Raw genomic sequence first — 22,926 nt, forward strand, 5'->3', positions numbered from 1 at the left:
GAAACAAATCACTGCACATTGACCACATTACAGCAGTTACTTCATATCTGTAGTTCAGTCTCCTAAAAAGGTATTAAGCAACATAATTAAATCTTCAGATGATTGTACTTGGCTTCTAATATAAGGCAGCACCCTCCCCCCCAACTATGCCCTTTCATCTGATTTGTGGGAAAATGAGCACTGCTTTTCCATACTTCTTACATACTAGATATCTTAATCTTCTCTATTTTCCCTACTCTTAAATTCTTTAGTCCTCTCTATCCTTGTTGCAACTGAAGAAGAAATTCCTTTTGAACTATAAAAATTAGCTTTATTAGACTGTGCTCTGACCTTTTATTAAAACGCTAGCAATTTTGCCTGAGTCAAGGTTAGCACACTTTTCAAGAAACTTTCCCAAGTGTTGTTGATCACCACGCGTTTCATCATATATTAGAAAACAAGAAATAAAAATAAAAATAATTGAAACATGAGACCCCAAATGGCCTAATAGCAGGCTTTAGTTTTTTTCATTTCCAAAAATACAGTTCAAGATATTAACACTGACTGATTATCTCCATCTCCAATCTTCTCATGAAGGTTGCGCTGATACAGAAACAGATTTTTCAAAGCCCAGCATGCAGCCTCCTAAATATAAACCAAGAAGAGACAAAGGATTATGAAAATATGCTTTTAGAATATCAAAAATATATGAAAAAAATTTAAATAGTTTGTTTTTCAGTCTATGACAAAGGTACAAGGTGCCTTATGTAGAAATACAACAAGATGTGGACTGTCACATTCTTTACAGCTGGGATAGGCCTGAGTTACAAACATTTGCCACAATCTCATTATTTGATTTGCATTTTGATACCTATTTTAGGCTGAGATTAATTCTTCTGTTGATGGGCTTGTGTTTTGCTGCTGTATTCAGAAAAGCTACGTAAACAACAATCTTTGGATGGCCAAAGTTTCAGGTAACAAGTCTCATCTTAACTACCTACAGTTGATCGAAGGAGTAACTGAAACCAGTTGAGGTGAACAAAGTTAAGAAAGGCAAGAAAGGTAAGATTTATTCTAAATCTAATCCAGTCCTTAAGGCCTTGTTTGCCTGAGGATATATAGGAGAAAGTGATGTTGCTAAACATTTTATTTAATGCATAATGCAGTCTCTCCACAGCCCCATCATTCAGAAATTCTCACCAGCACATCTGTGTTTCTTCGGTGCAGTTCTAATGCTCTGTAACATGCTTCCAACCAGCATAATTTTTCTTCCTCCTCCTCTTCTTTTCTTTCCTCTAAGTCTTGGTTTAAGAATATTGTTTCAGCTTGAAATAAAAAAATATTTACAATAAATTCTTGTTGTGCAAACAAAACACTTCTATCTTAACCTTCCTGTAGTCATGGAGGTGCTCACACTGCCTATGTGCAAAAATCAGCAGGAGGATTAGCCTTTTCTGGGAAGTGAGAAGTCTTTTGACATAAACTCTATGACAGATTTGAAAAATGTCTTTAAGGTTATAAAGGGACTAAAAAAATTAATTATAGTGCAGTAAATTAGGTACATAGTTACAGACCAGTCAATGCTTAGGCTCTGAAAAGACCTGCACATGGGGTTTTTTTTGTTGTGTGTTTACATACAGACTACCACAGACATAAAATATAATTTAACCACTTACCACAGAGCTATCTAAATTCTGAAGCAGTGCCATTAAAAAATGAAATGCAAACTGCAGTTGCTAAAAGAGAAATATCTGGTCCTAGAAAGTGCAATAGAATTTAAAAGAAATAATTTTATACCTGTGATTTTTCAGCATTTAAGAAAAAAAAAAAGTATCAACAGTGACCATAATATCTGAGGCTTACTGGAGTATGTACTGATTTCTAATCTTTGCTATTCTGGGGACTCTTAAACAGCATCTCTACTGACTTTTGTATGGAACAATTACTCAAAGAGAAAGAGGATCAGATTCTTAGCTTTTTGCAACTAACTAAACTAACTTCTGTTTCAAAATAATACCTGGAGTGTACTCAAGGAAAAGTTTAAATTTTTTAATTGATTTCAGAACTCAAGCACAAGCATTGATTTGGTGTTGCTATCAGCTGCCACAATGTAATGAGTACTGTCATACATGGCAAACACAGCATCAAATTAGTGTTGTTATCTCTAGAGATTTTATGTTAAGTAGGAATTATCCAGTATTTGCCTAGGAACAACAGGTTGCTTTGTTAAGATCTGTCAACATAACTTACCAGCTCTGAACACTGTGAAGATGCTGGACATATGATGTGAACACAGCCATGTCATAGTAAAACAACGAACTGTAAACATGTAGGAAATCTAGCTCTGTCAAAGCTATCCTGCCTGAGGCTTTCATGTTAAAGAAATGGAGTTCAAAATCATTATAGGAAATTACCCCTATAAAAAAATTAACAGTGGACAGATAAATGAAATAATATATTTATGTATTTAGGAAGAGATTTACTCACTTAGAAGAGCTAAACAACTGAGAGCTGCAGCTTGTAACTTTGCATTTTCAGGATATGTTTTAGCAGCCTTCACAATGACTTCTGGAACTTTATGTAATACAAGGATATTGAAAAAATTTCCTGAAAATACATGAGATATTAAATTAATATAAACACATATCTAGGGCTTTACATGCATTTAACATACATTTCTCAGCACACAATGCACAAACTTTGTAGCAAACAATGGATTTCTTATTAGAGGGCTTGACACAACAGTGTTTTATTTGTGGAAAGAAGAGGTCAAGGATAAAAAACAGCTGGAATCTAAGTTCTTTGTGGTTTTTTTTATGAAAGACTGAGGTTTAATGCAAAATGAAGTGCACATTGTCATCAAAACAAGAAAAAATACAGTCAGTGTATCACTTGCAGACTTCCTGCCAGGAAACAAATACAGTCCTGGTCTTGAATTCCTGCAATGATTTGATTTATCCTATCAAGCAATTGGTTTAACCCTGGTTTGCTCTCTGTTTTTGCCCTCATTAAATAGATCAAGGTCAGCATTATAAATACAGCATACATACATTCTGGAATAGTAGAAAAAACTACCTTTTGGTGATAAATATATTTAAAGCATAACTTTTATTATAGGCTATTTTATAGCCTACAACACAGTGTTTATATTAATTTTATATTATAGGTTGAATAAAAGGAATTCTGCAAAAAGCAAGCAAATGAAAATAACTTGCCTGTTTGTTGTAAAAACAAGTATCATGCATAAAATACTACAGCAAGGCTCACTTTGTAAAACATAGTTTGATAGTTATGGTTTCTATTTTGATATTAAATTTTGTTTAACTCTTGATTAGTAAAAATGAGAATCACACTAGCAATGTGACAGGTCAGATTAAAATCTGTATCAATGTTCCTCAAACCCTTCAGATGAGGTACAAAATTAAGAAGTCTCCCATATTTGAGAATCAAAACTACAATTACATACTGAAGACAAGCAAACCTAATTTCTTTCCCTCAGTTCTGGTCCTGAGTCCTATAGGTGCTGACTACCTTCAATGTCTACTTTTTTCACCAGAAGATAAGTACCTCTCCCAATGTTTTATGGTTCAGTTCAACTAGACCAAGTTAACAGAATTCTTAAGAATAGACTTTAAGGCAAGTCCTTTCCAGATTCATCATTCTAAAACCCTGGCCTTAACACCTATTACCAGTGCAACTGGAAATAGTATTTTTCTTCTTACCCTGTAGTAGTGTGGTCATGTTATACCAGCACTGCTGTTTCTTGCTGTACTTTAATGGAAATGGTATGTTCGTGTAAATATGTTACTTACCTCTCAAAATTAATAATCTTAGGCTATGTGATGAGTTATTACATTGGACTTGTGGCTGGCCAAACAGGTATTGGTCAATTAAATCTAGGGTAGTCATTACCAGATTAGCAAGAATGCATGATGGTGATTTTGGAAGTTAATAGATGCTGACTTTACCATTCCTCTGCCAGTTAACACGGGTTGGAAGACAGTGTCCATCAGAATAATTCTGGAAGCCGCACTGGCTATATGGAAATATTCCAGACTATTTCCAGGAGCACCTATCAATTTCACATCTGTTTCCCTAACTGTGTGGTGCTGTGGACAACTATTCCCATAACTCTCCTGAAGTGGCTCCTTATTAAGATGAAGGGCATCTGTTATGCTGAAAGAAGAAATGGATCTTGTGGCTACTTTACTTGTTGGTCAGCATACACACACAACAAATGTGTGACTGAAACCAGGCTGGCTGGGCTTAGGGCAAGATCAAGGCATGTCAACAGAGTTGCTGTGTCCCCACAAGTGCTTGGTTTTCCTGCCTATCTTCAGTTAGCATTGCACAGGAAAACATTCAAGGGTAACATCACCTTTTGCCAAAAAACTGCAAATACTACCTCAGCAACCACCACATTTTCTTGACATTTTTATTTGGCTTTCTGAAGGGGAACTGGAAGTTGCTCTGCGTTGCACTTAAATTTGATCTGTATTTTCTACAATATCTGCATGAAGAAGCAGAAACAGATGGTGAAAGGACAGGACTGACTTGATTAAGGGGAGTCATGCACTGGTACCAGCATCTGCAGTAGCTTCAGGCCACCACCTGCAAGAATTGGGAAGCCTAACTCATGAGAAAAACCTTGGCCGAGTCCTTGATGAAGAAGAGCCTGCCATGGAGTGGGGACTGCTCAGGCAGCTACTCACAGAGGTTTTGTATGCAGCAGGTGGAAAAACATTTATTTTCATTTGACCTTCCTATTATGTGGTCCTTGGGAATTGCTCAGATCGGCTTATTAAAGTGGCAAGAGAGAGGACAGAGCTGCTAAGAGGCACAACAAATCCCTTTCTGACATTGCCATCATTTCTCTTGATGTAACACTAGCCCATGTAAGCCTAGACAATGAAAGTACTTTTGCCCAAGTCAAGGAACCAGTGGTTCTTTCACTGCTGCAGCATAGGGGGTCCCAAGACAGGCATCACAGCTGGGCAGGAATGCAGCATAGGTCTCTGAAGGCAAATGCATTGCAAGGAGGAAAAACACAGTCTTGGAGAATACCTCCTAGGTAATTCTGTAGCTCCAGTTGTTTCTCACACATTCAGCATTGCCACTTCAAAAAAGAAATCTATAAGGAATTTTCTTGCTTTCTTCCAGGAACTTTATATAGAATGGGATCTATTGATCTCCCATTCTCATCTTGTGTTTCTCCCACTCTTTTGTCTCATTTTTTCCCCTGCTCTAATCTTTTATGGCAGCTTCTGTCATTGTTACTAATGTTTAACATGAAAGGATAACATATTGACTGTGGCCAGTGTTACCTCAGTATGTTTACATCATTAAAGACATGGAGCTATACACCACCCTGAGGATTAACTGGAATAGTAGTTCTCTCGTTGCCTGTAACGCTTGCTGTCAGTTAACTCCAACTCTTACAGAGTCAGAGTAAGCTAACCATAAACAACTTTGTGAACTTACCCAATGTAAGCTTATGCAACAAACAGCAACTCACTTCCTGAACTGTTTCACTATTGGGGAAACTTTTCATCATTTCCACTATAATGTTGTAGCAGCGAACATTTCCAGACATGAGCACTTCAACATTGCTGGCTAAAGAAAGAAACAGAAATAAAAATTGCTTCTTAAGAAAAAAAACCACCCATGTTGATTGGATTCTAATTCAGACTTTATTTAAATAGATTTATTTAGAAAACCAGGCCTATGTTTCAGTTTTTGCCTTGCAACTTGACAGAAAGGTAGCATTTTTTTTCTTGGTATTGCCATAGAAGACAGAGTCCTGTCACTGACTCCAAGGGAGTTAGCATTACTCTGCTGAGGTCTATAATCTTTCTTAATCATTCTTTCAACAGCTTGGCTCTCCTATATACGACATAAAAGGAATATCCACAACTGTATTATTAAAGCTAATAAGTCTTTTTAAAGCAGCAGGAGATCTTCAAATTAATATATCTCTGAATATTAAATAATGATACTCTGTAAGTTGAAAAAGCAAGCTCTGAGTGGGAAGCATTTCTGAAGCTTTCTACTTGATATTGAAGTAAGGTACTTTCACAATGCTTTAAGAGGACAGCAATTTATTCATGTCATTCTCAACTGAAAACACCTTTTTAAAGGTATGTTCCACAAAATAGTATTGCTTCACAGTAAGTTATCATTTCACAGGTGACAATTATAAACATATTAAAATATTCAGAAGATTCCAAACTTGTTTACTACAGAAAGAGCATAATTAACTGCATGTTTAAATCCTGCAAGACCAAACAATGGTACATTTGCAGGCAGCCACCATTTACCAGAACAAGCTAGAGAAAAGGAGGTGGAATGGATCTCATTTATTCTTAACCACCAAAACTTGGTCATCTAGGTTCTCACAACAACTGCTGAAGAGATCTGAGCATTCCATATGGTGACTTATCCCACCTGTAACAGATACCTTAGGGTTAGGTAGATTTCCTCTTGAGGTACCTGTTTCTCCCCATTAAACAGAGGAGAAGCTTGGATGGCTGCCCATGACTACCATTTGGATGGCTAATATTCTGTGACCTGTCACCTCCCTATGGACTTTGGAAGACAGTCAGCAGCAAAACATTTTCTCATTCCATTGAAACTACTGAGATTTAAAAGATTTCTCGTACTGCATTGGAATAAACTCTTACCCTTCAACTTCTCATGACATATGAGCTGGAATAAAGTCTACATATGTGTAAGTGAAGGAAGGTATAGCGAGGTACAAATCCTCGATGTAATTCATTTGGAATAGAGATTTGAACTTCAGCATATGGGGAGACAAACATTTTACTACCAGATAAGCTAGAGTGTGTAATTACAGTGAATGATTTTCTCCATGGTGGCCTTGAAGGAATACATTTTCTTGCAAGTATTGTGGGATGTCACAAACCAAGAGTATGAATGCTGGCAAAAGTAGCCTAGCTTTGCACATTCCTGCGCAAACTATCTCTGTTTCTCTGACCATTTTCAATCTTTTGTATCAGAAATGAGAGTGCTAAATACCTACTTTAGAGCAGGTCTGTCATGCCCTTCTCTTGTTACGCTTTGTGTAAGTATTTACTATTTTAAAAAGTACTTAAAAATCTGCCATCCTCTTCCTTAGAAAATGGCAGTAACTTCTGGGCTAGGGTAAAATTATTTCTGGCTCAAGGAATACTTAACTTTTTAAACACAAACTGGAACAGCATGAAGTTTGAGAAACAGAAACTAAATAGCTTGGAGTCTGATGAAATGTGGGACACTCCAGTCCAGTTCTTGTTTTGCGGCATACATGGGGCCAGCATGGTTCCTACAGAGCCAGGCAAGATGTACGAGCAAGGCTTTGTGAGGAATCATGTTTGCAAGAGTACAAGATTACGTACCTCATGGAAGACATGGAGAGCAGGATGCTGCTCTACGCTTGCCAAAATTGTGACTACCAGCTGGAAGCTGACAAGAGTTGCCTCTATGTCAACAAGATCAAGTTACTGTCAACAAACTGACACAAAACATCAAGCACATTTCTCAGGATCTAATTTTGCCCACAACAGGGACTGCTGTTATCAGAAGACAAGACATAACAAAGACATTTTCTTCCAGTCCTTTTGCACAACACCTGAGGACACCGTTAAGACTCTATAATGTGCACAGTGCTACCAATGCTTCTCATTGCAGCCACCACTGAATGATCAGAGGGGGTGTCTGAGTACCAGATACCTTTTCTCAGTCCTGGCCATTGGATTTGCATGGGTGATTTTCCCCTTGTGGAACAGCCTCTGCCAACAGTGTTCCTTACCTGCTACCCAAACACACTGAAGATTTATTTAGTCAATAAATATATCTTATTTTTCAAACATTAAAAAAAGACAGGGCAGGGTCTTGAACTTTGACCTCTACAGCCATGATGAGCATCTTTGTTACCTCTTACTCCAAGCAGAAGAACGCCTCTTTCTGTTATGAGAGATTTCAGTTTTATCAGAATGGCTGAATATGAAAATTTCGCATGAAAAATTACAAATCAGTATTCCCAAAGAAAACAGAAAAGTAATTTCTCTGGCAACTCCCAACCAGTTCTCACTGATTTTTTACAATTACTGAAAGATTACCACAAACTGAGGTGAGCTGATGCACACTATGGGAGATGAGGAATTGAAAATAACTTTCAATAATGCACTTACATGGACCAGCTAAGGAATGTAATGAATAAAGTGCAGGAAGAATCACCTCTTCTTTCTCAGGAAACTCTTTAAATACCTTCAGTATGATCATATGATCTTTGCTTTCAACAAATTCAGTCAGCTGCTCTTCTGGAACTAAATTGAAAAGCAAGAGAGACACCGTATGTTTTGAAGAAATAATTCACATCCTGATACAACATGAGAGAAGACGATTGTTTTTATCAAGTTTCTTTATATTTATTTTCTATGTTTCACAGGAAGTAAGGTAGTCTCCACACACATCATCTTACACATTTATGACTCCTTTTACTAAAACCTGAGCTACTTTATAAAGACCTTTTTCTAGCCTGCACTTTATGTAACTGAGTTCTGACTTTTAAATGCTTCCCGGTGAATCAGTATCTTAAAAGAAGTCTTTTAGCCTTTTTCACAGAACAAACTTCAGATATTCCTCACCAAGACAGTATATATTGAAGGAAAGGCTAAGCATACAGTGAAAACCATTTGATGGAATGCCAGTTTGCATACTGCATGATTTTACTTCACTTCTCAACTTTTTTTGATAATGGAGTTCTTTCCATAAAGACTACAGCCATGCTTTAATAATATCTTACCTTCATTGTAATAACGGCTTACGGTTTTTCCACCCCTGCCCCCTGTCATTTGTACTGACATAACTGCGTGGCTGTGCAATGAACCAGATAAGGGAACTGATCCAGGTCGAGAAAGAATGACACATTTTAAATTTCGTAAGCAGAATCATTTTCTGAATCTGGTTCAAGCTAAGGCTAGGCAAACATTCACATTACAATAACTGGTGGCTCAGATGCAGGAAAAGATAGCCATAGGCAACCCTAGGAACTTGTTACATTAGCACTGCCATCAATAAGAAGGTATGCAGGTCTGTACCCAGAGCAGTCTGTAGATCTGTAAAAATCAGGGACTTATAAAAAACATGCACAGAAAATCTAAGAAGCTCAGACCTTTGTGGAGACTGAAGAGAAAATACAGCAGGACAAAAGTATTTAGGGAAAGTGGAAGAGGGGAAGGAATGCAGAAGATAACTCCAGGCACACATGTGTGGGAGGAAGACTTAGAAAAAGCAATAAAAATGGTGCCAGAAAGAACAAAGCTGAAGAGCCGGAGACTTTCTTTGAAGGAAAGGAGTACAGCGGACTTGGTAGGAGTGCTAGTATTTCTCAATATTTGTTTTGAAGCAAGAAACTCAATGCGAAGCAAGGCTGCTACAACAGTGAGCCTTTTGGCCATTACACATGCAGTTCCTGAGAATTCTGCCAAAATTCGATACATGGCAAGTTCATTTCTCAGAATAAACAAAAGAATATCATACAGACACATACTCATCTTTTAGCATTGTCAGGATCAAAAGCAAAATCATGTATTTTTCTAAAGTGCAAACATTTTGCTTGATTTTAGAACTGTTCGTACGTTACTAAAATTTGCCAGTCTTTAAATAAACAATCCTGTTTTTTAAGAGTTAAAATCAAATGTCACTAGTCTTTGTTCCAGTGTTACTAACATTGAATCCCATCTTTTCAGTTAACTCTTGAGTCAGAAGTGAAGAGACATTTCGATTTTTTTAAAATTTCGTATTCATTGCTCTAATTTAGCAAGTTTGTGATATTGCTTGGAAAATTTGTTTTGTGCTAATTCAAAGAACGGATATAATACACACAACAGAATCTGGAATGCAAGAATTCATTTACTGCAGTTAAACAAACATCTGCAGTCCCCTCCCAACCTATACATTTTTTTAACTTAATAAACTACAAGATATAATACCTTTCTCAAAAAGTTTGTGTAATGCTTTACATCCATGTTGCTGGATCTCTTCATTTTTAGGGAAGGTGTGCATGGCATTAAATACCAAGGAAAACACATCCACCTCTTCCTCCAAGAGCAGGAAAGCAATTACATCTGAATAGCAGAAGAGATTACATGTTGCACTGATTAGTTCTCAACGTTTTCATTGAAGCACTGTACTTAACCATTACAATTCGAAGTTCTTTAACACTGTCCTTAACACTTACTATGATGGCTCAAATCCAGGTTTTTGTATAACCCATGACGAAGTTATCTCTTAAGGCAGTATTTTACAATACAACTGAGATGTTCTAAACATTACTGCCAAAAAGACAGTTTCCCCTCTCCGCTCTTGCTCCCACCTTGCACTGCTTTGGTACTTGTCTGACCCCTCAATGAGCCAGTTCAACTCACTAAACTGGTAGAAAATTAACCCATCCAAAAAAACCGTTTTTGCAGTCACAGCAAACTGAAAGGTTTCACTAAGAAGTAAGGTTGATGGAAGAAAGAGGGCAGGACTAGACTGCCTGAGGAAAACAAGTGGGGATTTGAAATGTACCTGTCAGCTACAGTGAACCATTAAATCAGTCCATCTGTACCATAAAACCCTATTCTCACTCTCTCAGCCATTCGTTCAGCCTGAACTGAGAAGCCAATCTCACTGTTGCTTTTATAACATTAAAAAAATTCTGCAAAAAAATATTACTCTATAGCATATGTAGACAAAAAGATTCATAGCCCTGACAATTTTTCAAGCTTACAGCAATAACAGTAGAATTCATAATGCCTGTTCCAGTGTTTCAAATGCAGCTGGGATTTTTTGTGGCTGGTTTTTGTTTGTTTTGGTTTAGTTTTTGTTTTTTTAAGAGAAGATCTTTCTATATGGCATTCACACTGGCCTGTCAGCTCCAGTTATAGTGTAATTCAAGTTGAGAGACATATAGAAATAAAGAATACCAAGAGATTTTTCTGACAAGGTAAAATTTCAAATGATTTTCTAAAGTAAGGTAGTTGAAGTGAGAGTTTAAGTTTGGTTAATCAACTGCTGAGAAGAAGAGTAGCAGTCAGGAATAAACTGTTATAGAATATCCAGTCAATAGTTTAAGACCCTTTATGATACCTCACAATTAAAAGAAAGAAGCTGCTTATTACAGTTACTCACTAATAGCCAGATTTTGCTATTATTATTATTAATCACACAGTATAATGCCTTATAACGAGATCTGTATTACCCAACTTCAGCAGATAAAAAGTTAGGCATCCAGTCTAAGATAGTCCTCCAGACCTCTCTACAATCAAAAGGGAGAGGAAAACAGGTTTAAGAAGTAACTGATCTTATAAAATAGACAAACGGATAGCATGAACCAGCCTCTGAAAGTGCCTGTCTCACTCTACTGCCTACAGCAGAAGCTTGGACAGCTGGATTATCTTTAATACAAAGCCTGTTAAAATCAATGGAAACACTCCTAATTCTAACAATAATTTGTGCTAATATTATATGCTGCCTCAAATAAAACTAGCAGAATCTCTCCCTTAGGGTCTCTCTTTAATTTCAACAGAAGATCAAGAACCTCAGCACCATGAGAGAACTTCTCAGTACCTGGTAAGATTAGGTCTCTGCAGAGCAGCATAACAGAAATGTCAGAGATGATTTACTGTTTTCAAAAATACTAACCAGTACTAAAGGAAGCAAGTCAGAATGTCACCAAGTTTATACTTGGGTAAGAAAAATTAAGCTTTTACTTATTTTACTTAACTACTTAACAGCAAGTATTTGTGTCTATGCTAATAACAAGTCGGCAAAATTAAGCAATCATGTTCTTCATACCCTTGCAATTTGGAGAATCATTTCTACCTGGGTAAAAAAGGTGCAAAACAGTATTATTATTTTGTATGCAAGTACAAATGACAAGTGACTTTATGGAGTAAAACAGAGAGAAAAATCAGGTCTGACATGTATAGTCACTTACTTTATACCACAGTTCTGTGGTATGAAGGATTAGACAAATTAGGAAAGTAAAACACACAATACCTGACATGAGGAGTAGATTTAATGCTTTCAGTCCTATTACTGAGAGATTTATATTTCCTTTGTGGACTGTGAGCATTTTAAGAATCTGCCTAAAAATGAAGAAAAAAAAAAGGAAAAAAGAGTTATGGCTAAAGAAATATTAACATACACAAAATTTCATCAAATGTTCACCTTAAAAACAAAAATAGTTACAGAAATTAACAAAAGCTTAAAAAGCTCCCGATTCATTTTTTTTAAATGTTTATTTCAGTTTATGTTTTTTTCAAGTTAGCAATGAAATAATGTTGGTATTTTAACTATTATCATACTTCATTAAAATAGTGATGCATAATTTATCAATTTTACTTTATTTTTTCATTAGTTATGTATATTAATTCTACAGAGGACAAGTCTCATTCAGGATGGGGGTTACTCTACAGAAAGCAGGGTTGTGGAGTCCAGCAGACTGTGGACACTATGGCACTGTTCTGTTTGTAGCAAGAGCTAAGCCACAGTGAATGATCAAGGGTTTGTTGGAAGAGAAGCAGCAGTTTCCCAGCTAAAGAACTTGAACAGCATCTTGGAGAACTCTACCCTAAGTTTCCACCATACAGCACTTACATGATGCTGGACCAATCACTAAAAAGAAACATTTAATAGACTGCCAATTGTATACTCCTTACTTTCTAGGTGGCCCAACTTGAGACCCATGGATATTAACCTCTGAAATGCTGCATCAGAGTCAACCAAAGCTGACTTTTTGAACAGAGAGTGCCAAACAATGCTAAGTACTCTGAAAAATCCAGTGCATGTATCAAACTGAGAACCCAAAAATCAGTTGATAGTTTTAACATACTTTGCTCAAACAATCATCTGTAAAACAGGGACCACAAATACGTAACACCTTCTCAATAAACAAAATTTCAAAAGCTGTAGACAATACTGATGAACACTAAGAAAAGCTGAGAAGAAAATGAATAGGCCAGTTTTCACATAAGGTATCACTAATGAACAATAAATAAGGCAGTGGGCCAAACATTGAATGATGCTGATGACAAAAATAAATAAGTGTTGATTTTGCCCTGAAGGAAGCGTATCTCAAAGGGGGGAAAAAAACCCAAACTGAGTAATTAAAAACTAAATAAAAAAGGATAGGCTTACACAAAAAACCTAAAGAAACCTTCATTATTTTATTTTCATGATTTTGGAGAGCTTGACTCTACAATCTTAATAATCTTCAAATGTGAATCTTTGTATATATAATATATAATAAAAATGGATTGTGCAGCAGTCTGTGATACTTTAGTAGATACTCTTGATGTGTCTTGAAAAACAAAAAGCAGTATTTAAAGTTTCACCCAAATTTCATTCCCCAGCTCTAGCAATGATGTTGTTTGCCTTGCTAAAGTAGTCTAACTTTATAAGCTAGAATGAATGTATCACTGTTTTATTTCTTTCCCCTTCATACTATGATGTTGCTAGTTTCTCTCTCCTCTGCTGTAGCACTAGTGTTGTAGCTGTGATGACCAAAGTACACCTAAGAGGGAAAGTCTGATGGGAGACATAATATCCTTTACCTTTTTCAAGACAGAAAATTATAACAGTATCAGTCCAATAAAAGATATATTGTCTGTTCATATAAACTATGCCTTGCTTACATACTTACACTCTCATGAACACAAAACTGCTACTGAAATCTAAGAGTCAGAATACTGTGCAGGATGATCTTAACAATGGAAAATAAAATCCAGTTAAATGCAGGGTTTTTTTTTTTCTTAAACTGAGAATAGATACCTCACTGAAACTTCTGTAGGCACACTTTGGACTTTTAAGTCTACAGACAAGGATAGATAGTGGCTTTTGGGGTTTCAGTTCTGAAGCAAATTCTTATCCCAGCATACAGCCCACACGTATGGACTAAGTAGTAAGGTGATGAGTCAAGGAAAACAAAGAGCCACGCTAACCAAGCTGGTAGAATAGCTAAACAGACACCTTTAAATCTGCTTTAGCCTCCTGATTAAAGTATGCTAGTCTTAAGCATTCCTAATGCATTTTATTGTGTGGTTGCAGGTGTGCATGCACATGCATACATGTGTAGAAACTGTACATGGGGTGAAGATTCCTTCACCTCTTTGCTCCCTAAGTAACTGTGGCTTAGACTTCCTTGCTCCTTATAGCCTGCATGGATGGAACCCCCGCTCTCCCTGAGTTATCAAATGCTCTGAAGCCATGAAACGTCTCTCCCTTGTCTACCAATGATTCACAATTTCTGCTGCGGGGAAGGAAATCTGCTTTGAGAAGTGGGCATTTTATAGAGGGTGATCCGTTTCAGGCAAGTGTTGATATATAAAGACATGAGCTGGCTCACTATACTGCAGGGTAAAATAATCACACACTAAAGCATGTCTAATGCAAGGAGAAAATTCCCTGCATCTACTCTTCCATTTCAAGTACAATCAAGCATGAGGATGTAAAATATTCTGAACTTCATCTACTGTACGAGAGTTGAATATAACAGATTACAAAACACCTCATGAAGTCTCTTTGAGCTTGCAGAAAGGATGCAAATATATTGAAGGAATTTCCTTCCTTTATCCTCACAGTGACAGCGACTACTTAATTATTTATCACACTGTCAGGAACACCTAAATCAATAACAAACTACTGTTTGTAAACACAACTGTAATGTGGTCAAGTTGGCTTATGGTTGAGAGACAAGAAACAAATGCTTTTTTCTAGCTTAAGATTTCTTTTTTCCTAAAATAGTTACACACACAAAAGTGAAAATCTCTTGCAAAAAAAAAAAGACCTTTTCTTCTCTACCATAACTGTTTCCTGTCTTGCTGCAAACAGCATGTAGTCAATAAGGTGTTGATGCACTAGTCCAATCCACCTACAAGGAACCTGAGATACAATTTAGTTGGCTTGCTCTGCCTTTGGCACTGACAGAAATGTCTGAGCCCACTCCCCCACTAAGAACAAGCTTCTCCACAGCACATAAAACTGTCCAAATGTGAGACAGGGATACATAGTCAGCTAAAATATTGGTAGTGGGAAGGAATCGTGTACGGCAATGTTATCACTAGATCTTTAGCGAAGTCTGAGTTTGAAAAGGATGTTTTGTTCAACTGCTCATACCGTGCAGGCTCTGAGGAGGCTATGGGAAAGATCAGTAATTTTTCTGAGACCCAAGGATGAACAGCAGAATCTCTAGCTCTCAGAATAAGTCTCAGTCAATTAACAAGCCTTTAAGCTGCCAAAGAAATCATAACTAGCTTATACAGCTTCAGCTCAGTATTTCCTTCCTCATGAAAAGCTACCAAAATCACTTTCGCTTTCTAACAAAAATTGCCAACACTCCTTTCAAGGGAGTTTATTCACCTACTAACCATGTATGTACTCTAGCCACTGTAAAACAAACCAACTAACCAACCACCACAAACCCATGTTCATGCAAATGATCTTACAATAGCAACTTTTCTAAGGAAGGGTATGGTGAAGACTATAAAGGCAGAGGCACGTGCACTAGGGGAGTTACAAGGCTATAGCTTCTTGCCGTCATTATCAGCCCTGAATGAGGCCATCTGCCCAAGTGAGAGAACACCAAACAAAGCCCTTCTTCCCCATTTGTATTATACCTACATCTACAACTAGCATTTGTGCTATGGAACAACAATGGAGCTAACCTACGAGGGTTTTCATCCCATCTAACCACAGCCATCCAGAAAACAGTTGCTTTAGCTCCCTCAACATTTAATGGACAGAGATGAGCAAGTCCAAACCACAATTTGCTCCAGGATAACTTAGTAAAAAGATGGAATGAACCATCCTCTCTGAAGGTAATTGTGTTCACTGACTTCACAGGTAGTTGAGGTGACCAGTGTAAATGGCAATTTTTAGACAACTAAGATCAGGTGTGACAAATACACCTTCTTTCCATTTGCACTGCTTTAGGTTTATGGATATAATTCATCACATCTGGAAAGAACACACACACACACACAACCATCCAGGTAATACTGCATCTGTTTATTAAAATACAAGTCCTTGATAACCACAGAATCCCAGCATTGCTGAGACTGGCCGGCACCTCTGGAGGTTTCCCATTTCAACTCCCCTGCTCAAAGCAGAGTCAGCTACAGCTGATTGCTCAGGGCCATGTCCAGTCAAGTTCTGAATATTTCTAAGGCTTGAGACTTTACAATGTCTCTGGACAACTTGTTCCAGTGTTTGATCAACCTCAAAACAAAAATAAAAAAAAAATTTTAAAAAGTTTGCTTGACCTTTTTTTTTAATGTTTAAGTGGAATTTCCTGTATTTTGATTTGTGCCCATTGCTTCTCATCCTGTCGTTGGGTGCTACTGAGAAAAGCCTGGCTCAGCCTCCTTTACTTTCTCCATCAGGTATTTATACACACAGATAAGATCCCTGCTTCTGTGAGTTTCCCATTCTGAAGGTTGAAGAAACAGACAAAAATCTTAAACCATTTAGAAGCTGATGGAATAACATTATATAAATATATTTCATTGCATACGCATGCTGCCATGATAACCAAGCATTCTGGAAGACTCTTTGCATACAAAATACTTACTGGTGAACACCCAGTACTTCCCAGTCCTTCCCAACATCCTTAGGAGCTATGTTGTGTAGAGTACTTGGACAAATTTCTATCAATTTACAAAGAAGCGACCAACCCATCTGTAAAACAAGAATGCAGCTATTTTAGAACAGGTATTCTGTTTGAAACTTCAATGTTGTCTTCTAACATTCTTGACTTTTGGAAGACAAATGTTCTGAAAAGTTATCTAGCTAAATCAATAAGGGAAAATTAATTAACACAAGATAAGACAAATGACATAAAAAGTTAAAAGATGGAGGTAAAACAGATATGCTAATGATTCTGAATGCATTGCTTGTAGGAACACATCACTTTCAATGTGCTTCAGCACTGCTTGAGGATAAAAGATGCACAGTTAAAAGAGATGCTGACAGAGAGAAAACTATGTGATGTGATCCATAGTACATCATCATGGGCCAGGGAAGACCACTGCACTATTACAGGTAGTCCAGATTTATTGAAGAACGGGTGTTTCCATAAGAATTTGCCATTTAATTGTGAATTATAAAGAGAAAGGATAGGTTTTTAAAGGCATCCAATGTTTTAAATGGATGAGATACCTAAATAATACTATATGTTTCATATTCTTGCCATCAATCCTCAATACTGTGTGCTTTCAAAATGTAATGAAGGCAGTGACAATTTTGAAATCATAAGGAATGAAAGATGAACTAAACCCAATATATTTGTACCTGCTCTATCCTATGCAAATTATTTGACTTTCAAACATCTCTAAATAATGCCAAAACCGAAAAAAGTTCCTCTTTGGTCTTCCATATTGGAGAAATCTGCTTTCTTATGAATGCCTGCAGGTTGATATGATTGAATGGGCTTTGGTGAGGATGCAGTAAGCAAAATCTGTACAAAGGATTGACTGATGAGCAAGAAAACCTCGCTGTATTGAAAGAGAAGTGAACTGAGGAATGTCAACATTCAAGATGAAGCAGATTTTACAAAAAGGAATTAAAAAACGGCATGTAAACAAAAAGAAAAAACAAAGTGGAAGTAGGCCTATGTGCTTTAAGAATAGGGTCAAGACAGAAGATAATCTAAGTATGGCTCAAAAACTGTATGCGTAACTGGATCAGTTTTTGGCAGAAGAGTTATATAAAGCAAAGGGGTCAAGACAGGACAGCCAACAACAGGAATGTAAATGGCTACCTCCAAGGAGTTTAACGACAAAGTTCATGGAAAGTGCATGATCTCTAACCCTGCAGTCTGCAAGACTAGAGACATGAAATTTCAAGTCTGGTAGCGTAGAAACACCCATAGGAACAGCATAGGCTTGAATCTAGATAGCTTTCATGACAGCTTTGGCAAACATAAAAAAGGTGATGTAGCTCCCCGAGAACTGGAATTCTGCTTTTATCTTCCACATATCTGATTACATGGGTTATGTTCACACTATCTGCAGTAATTTTATTTCTGTTTCAGTTTAGATTTGCAGAGCCAAATGTTTCAAGCCAATTACAACCTTAACGTCTGCAGATTGAGCTTGACCACGGTCCAATTCGCATGCTCTTTTTTTACTTGGACACCAAGCTGGCTTGCTCTACACAAGACTGCAAACCAATTATTATGGACGTTCAGGAAGATTAGGCTGGTCTGTGTAACTGAGTCCTAACTAAACAGAGGTGCAAAGAATAGTCTTAGCAACCATCAGTCCTCCCCAAGATGAGGATATGCTATTACCTAATTTTCCACATTCCAAGAGTTTATCAGTGACAGTCAATCAGGTACAGATTTCAAATCTGCATAGCAAAGACATTGTATAGGTGACCACTAATTCATACACTGTGTATTGGTTAGCAAAGATTTTATTTTAAAAGTCCCACTTCATGCCATCCTAACTGTTCTTGTAAAATTTAGAACATGATGAAAATTAGCTTAATGACTTTAGAAAATTCCTTTTTGTATTAAAACTGTTTCTGATGAAATTTATATTTCCATGAAACATTTTTATTTGGATTGTTGTGACTCCAAGTATTGGCAAACATTTATAAGAACTGTGGATCCAGAGATGACCAATGCAAACATCTGACCTGCTGACATGTGGTCTATTTTACAATATTAAAATCACACTCTGAGATAACAGAGAGCTTATTATCTGTTTAATAATTACGTAGGAAAGTATGGGTCTTATAAATAACAGAAATCCTAAAGGTTACAGGGGAAGAAAAAAACCCAAACCCAGTAAACAAAGATGTTCTTATAAACACTTAAACAGGTCCCTATACACAGAAACAGTTGGTGGCAGCACTGAAACTCCGTTATTTTTAAATCAGACCCTTTTCATTTCTAGCGTGCAATGAATTTATATTACATTAGGTCACACCTTCTATATCAGACAATAAAGCCCTGCTGACTGCTCTTTACTGAAGTGTAAACATATTTTGCTCTAGAGTTTCTAAGCTGTTCCAATCATTGCCAGAGTAACTGCAGAAAGAAACTAACATATTTACTTAAAGATGTCTATTTTATTTTAAGGTACTATTGACTTTCCAGCCCAGTACCTTCCTACTTCTAAAGAAGCTTGCAGGGTTTATGCCTGTAGTCCGACTTGCACTGGTACTTGCAATATTGATCTATTAAGCAAATTTACTCTGTACAAGCCAGTGGAACAGCAGCACAAAGTGATGCTTTATGACCAGTTAAGGAAGGGAGGGAAAGAAAATCCTCACTTCAGATATGTCTCTTACTGTGTTTATTCTCTTACGTGAGTCAATTTTATTACAATGCCAAAGCAAAAGAGGTGGATTAATCCACTTACTCAATGAAAATTCATTAGTAGTGTAAAGAGACTGCACTGAAATCAGAACTACATTATCACTGCCATAAAGTGAGAACTGTGTATTCAAAGACTGTAAACGAATTGCAGTGAATGAAGCAAGAAGACAGAGCTCTACTAACATATTGTGGATGTTTGTAAATATCGTAACTGAATGTGAAGGAAGAGCTGCCTACGACATTTTATGAGGAACAGGATTTAAGCTTTGCACTGGCTATGAATCTCACACTTTAATACAACATAGTAATGCAAAGGAGCTCCAAAACTTCTAAACTGAAACACTGGACGACTGCATATGTAGACAGACAGAAGATTAAAACTAATTTTAAAATTCTGTATTAAATCAGTGAGGTGGTTTAACACAGTTAAAATGAAAATTAAACAACCACTATTTTCCTTATGCACTTCTGAGAGTCTTGTGCTGTCATTTCAGACCTAATTCTGGTTGTGGTTGGATTTCATATTTTTTACTTCCTAGTCTAAAGTGCTGGGCAGTGGTTTTGTAAATTGTTATATACATAATATGCTTTATCCTGAAAATAACTGCTGATTCATTCTTCTTTCTTAATGACCTTACAATTGAATAGTAAAATTAGTTAAAACTTCTGACTCTGCACAAACATTTAGTCTTCAAAGGAAACCTGAGATCACCGTTATTCCAGATTAATCACTACACAAGTACCAATTTCATATTTAATCTGAATTTTATGCTTTTGACCTCTAGCTAAGGTCTACTAGACAAAAAAACCCTTAAAATATACTATTATTTAAGAGATATTTGCGATATAATTTATGTTTTGCCTTCTAGTTGAATTGAAAAAAGTAAAAGATGCCAAAAATATTGTACCCATACAATTATGGGCTTAATAAAAAAAAAAAAAAAGAAAAAAAATTAAGTGAGTTGCATAGAAATCTGGAGCTTATAAACATCCTTTAAGCATAACACAGTCAGAAATTTAATATATGCCTGCCAGGAAGGAGCTGTTTCACATGACAAGTCTGGCAGCTGTACCATAAGTACAACATCGAAGTGTACAAGTGCCACACCTCATCTAAATGGGCCAATGGCGAGTTACAGGAGCAGCCAAGCAGAACCTTAAATTGCAGAACCTACTCTTAGCTAAAAGATTTTTTTTGCCCCCCACCCCGCCGCCCCTTACAAAACTGGTATAGTACAACTCTCTAGGATAGGGCTACATACGTATGAATTCATATTATAAAATTCTGCTTTTCAGAAGTTTGTCTAACCATGGCAAAATTCAACAATGACACGTACGAAACGTATCAAATAACATTACTGGTAATCTGGAAGCCTCTGTCATGCAGTATTCACCCTCCTTAATTTTTATTTTCTACTCCACCGCCTTCCGCCCTTTAAACAGAGATGCAACGAGTGGTATCTGCAAAAAGCTGGAACGCTGGTCCCTTTAAATGCAAGCGCCCTTCTACAGACCGACAGTACTTCAGAAAGTGGCCCAGAAGAGAGCAAGTGAAGTAAACAAGCCGAGCGGTAACCTTCCCTCCGGGAAAGGGCTGCGGCGCCCGGCTCGTCCCGAGGAGGGAAGCTGGCGCGGCGGGAGCGCGGCCCCGGCCCCGGCCCCGACCCGACCCGGCCCGGCCCGGCCCCCCGCCCTCAGCCGGCCCCTCGGCGCCGCGCCGCCCTTACCTGCTGCACGCCCGCCGCTCCCGGGTACAGGTCCACCACCAGCAGCAAGGGCACATGGACGTTTTTGCCGCTGAAGAGCCGGGGAGCTGTGGGGGGGCAGAGACAGGCCGCGTTAGCGACCGGCGGCGGGCGGGACAGGGCAGGGCTGGGCTGGTCAGGGCGGCCGGAGCCGCCCGCGCCTTACCGCTCTGCCGGGCCGCCAGCTCCAGCAGGTCGCTCAGGGTCTGCACCAGCGTCTCCAGCCGCTTCCTCTCCTGGACGTTCTGGAGCCGGACGACCAGCTTGCTCAGGGCTTGTTCCTCCCTCGCCGCCGCCGCCTCCCCCTCCTCAGGGCCGGCGCTGGCCATGGCCGACCCGCTGACTCTCCGCGCCGGGCGCCTCACCCCATCCGCCGGCCACCGCGGCCCGCGGGGACGAGGGCTGGGCGGCGTGGGCCCGTCCCGCCGCCGCGCCGCGCTGCGCCGCTACAGCCGCCCACCCGTCCGGCCGGCGTCACCCGGCTCTTTCGAGCCGCCCTTCCCGCTGCCGCCTGCCCCTCCCTCCCGCCACGCCGCGGACACGACCGCGGCGACGGACCGGCCCCGGCGGGCGGCCCCCATTGCCCCTAGGGGGCGCCCCCGTCACTCGCGCAAGGGCCCGGCCGAGGGGCCAGGCACGCTGGCGGCTCGCCCGTTGCTGTTGATTGACAACAGAGCTGTCCAATAGCGCCGCAGAGCTGGGCCTAGGTTCCGCCTCCTCGGGCTGCTGCTTGCTTGCTTTTTTTTTTCCTACTGTATAAAAGGGCCGTGAGGCGGGAACGGCGGCTGAGGCGAGGGCAGTGGGGTGTGTGGGCAGGTTGGCCAGCGGGAGAAGCAGCCTGCCTTATCTTTTTGGCGTTGTTGAGGAAGAAAATCATAGATATATAGTGCCCTGCTGGGTAGGGGGGGAGAGGGGAAGTAACTGCAGCCCCATCTGTGTACTCGTTGTGCAGCTCCCCGAGCAGGTGAGGTGTTTCCTGGCCTCGTGTGGTGTTCGGGGTTGCCAGCCCTTCCCCGTGCGGTGGGTCTGTGAGGGGCCAGGAAAGGTGGAGGGGGTGCTCTGATCTTAAGGCTGCTGTGTGGCAGCTGAGGTGAAGCTGTAGCTCACCTCGCCTGAGGGAGGCATGCACTTGTGGACTCGGGTCTGCGGGTTTGGTTTAAACAAACCTTTGTTGTATTTGGAAGTCAAACTTCTTTCCAAGCCTTGCGGTGACAGATTGTTGTTTGGAGTCAAGAAGGTTCTCTTGCTGCGTGCATGGATTGCTTCATTTGTGGTTGATGCAATCTTCCTGAGGTTTGACAATATTTCTGGTACCTCCGCTGCCCTTCTAAGATAGCGATGTGTGCGTAGGAGACTAGTAATCACTTTTAAAAATAATTCTTAATTAGAAGGGTAGTATCAGTAGAATATGTTACATAAAGAACTTGCATATACTTCTTAAATACAAAAAATTAAGGTAGTAAACTGTTCAGTTGAATGGGACTTTTGTTAGACAAATATGTTTTGGAGGATCATGGTGGGAGTATGGATTTACTTGAAGCTTTTGCTTAGATTAGCTGACTTACAGGTCACTGATTTATTTCTCAAAGGAAACTTTAAGAAATACTGTTTAGTAATGCCTTTGAAGCCACGTGGTCCTAGATAAACTGTCTCTGGTCTGCTGGTGTATTGGGCCTAAAGCTTGTATGTCGCTCTCATCATCATTCAGTGCTTCTTAGGTTTTTGTGCACAAAGAAACTATTGTCTTGGCATCCCAATTATAGCCTGTTAACTAGGACTGCACTTGTTAAATGGTGAGCTATTTTCTCTCTCTCTGAAGTGCTGGAGAACAAA

General features: G+C 38.9%; 1 protein-coding gene across 4 annotated transcripts in view; it reads right to left on the bottom strand.

The window, feature by feature from the left end:
• LRRK2 (leucine rich repeat kinase 2) overlaps positions 1 to 21,584 on the bottom strand; it is a 71,321-nt gene extending 49,737 nt beyond the window's left edge. For all 4 annotated transcript variants that reach the window (XM_075024875.1, XM_075024874.1, XM_075024873.1 and 1 more), the window contains exons 1-10: positions 21,260 to 21,584; positions 21,076 to 21,161; positions 16,595 to 16,701; positions 12,025 to 12,113; positions 9,972 to 10,106; positions 8,169 to 8,303; positions 5,461 to 5,592; positions 2,467 to 2,586; positions 1,180 to 1,304; positions 545 to 624 (exon numbers count right to left, since the gene is read on the bottom strand). In XM_075024875.1, coding sequence (XP_074880976.1) covers positions 545 to 624; positions 1,180 to 1,304; positions 2,467 to 2,586; positions 5,461 to 5,592; positions 8,169 to 8,303; positions 9,972 to 10,106; positions 12,025 to 12,113; positions 16,595 to 16,701; positions 21,076 to 21,161; positions 21,260 to 21,422 — 1,172 coding nt within the window. In that variant the 5' untranslated portion in view covers positions 21,423 to 21,584. The remainder of the gene's footprint in view (positions 1 to 544; positions 625 to 1,179; positions 1,305 to 2,466; positions 2,587 to 5,460; positions 5,593 to 8,168; positions 8,304 to 9,971; positions 10,107 to 12,024; positions 12,114 to 16,594; positions 16,702 to 21,075; positions 21,162 to 21,259) is intronic.
• Positions 21,585 to 22,926: the final 1,342 nt, after the last annotated feature.

Source organism: Buteo buteo, chromosome 4 (genome assembly GCF_964188355.1).
Source record: "Buteo buteo chromosome 4, bButBut1.hap1.1, whole genome shotgun sequence".
NCBI classification, from domain to species: Eukaryota; Metazoa; Chordata; class Aves; order Accipitriformes; family Accipitridae; genus Buteo; species Buteo buteo.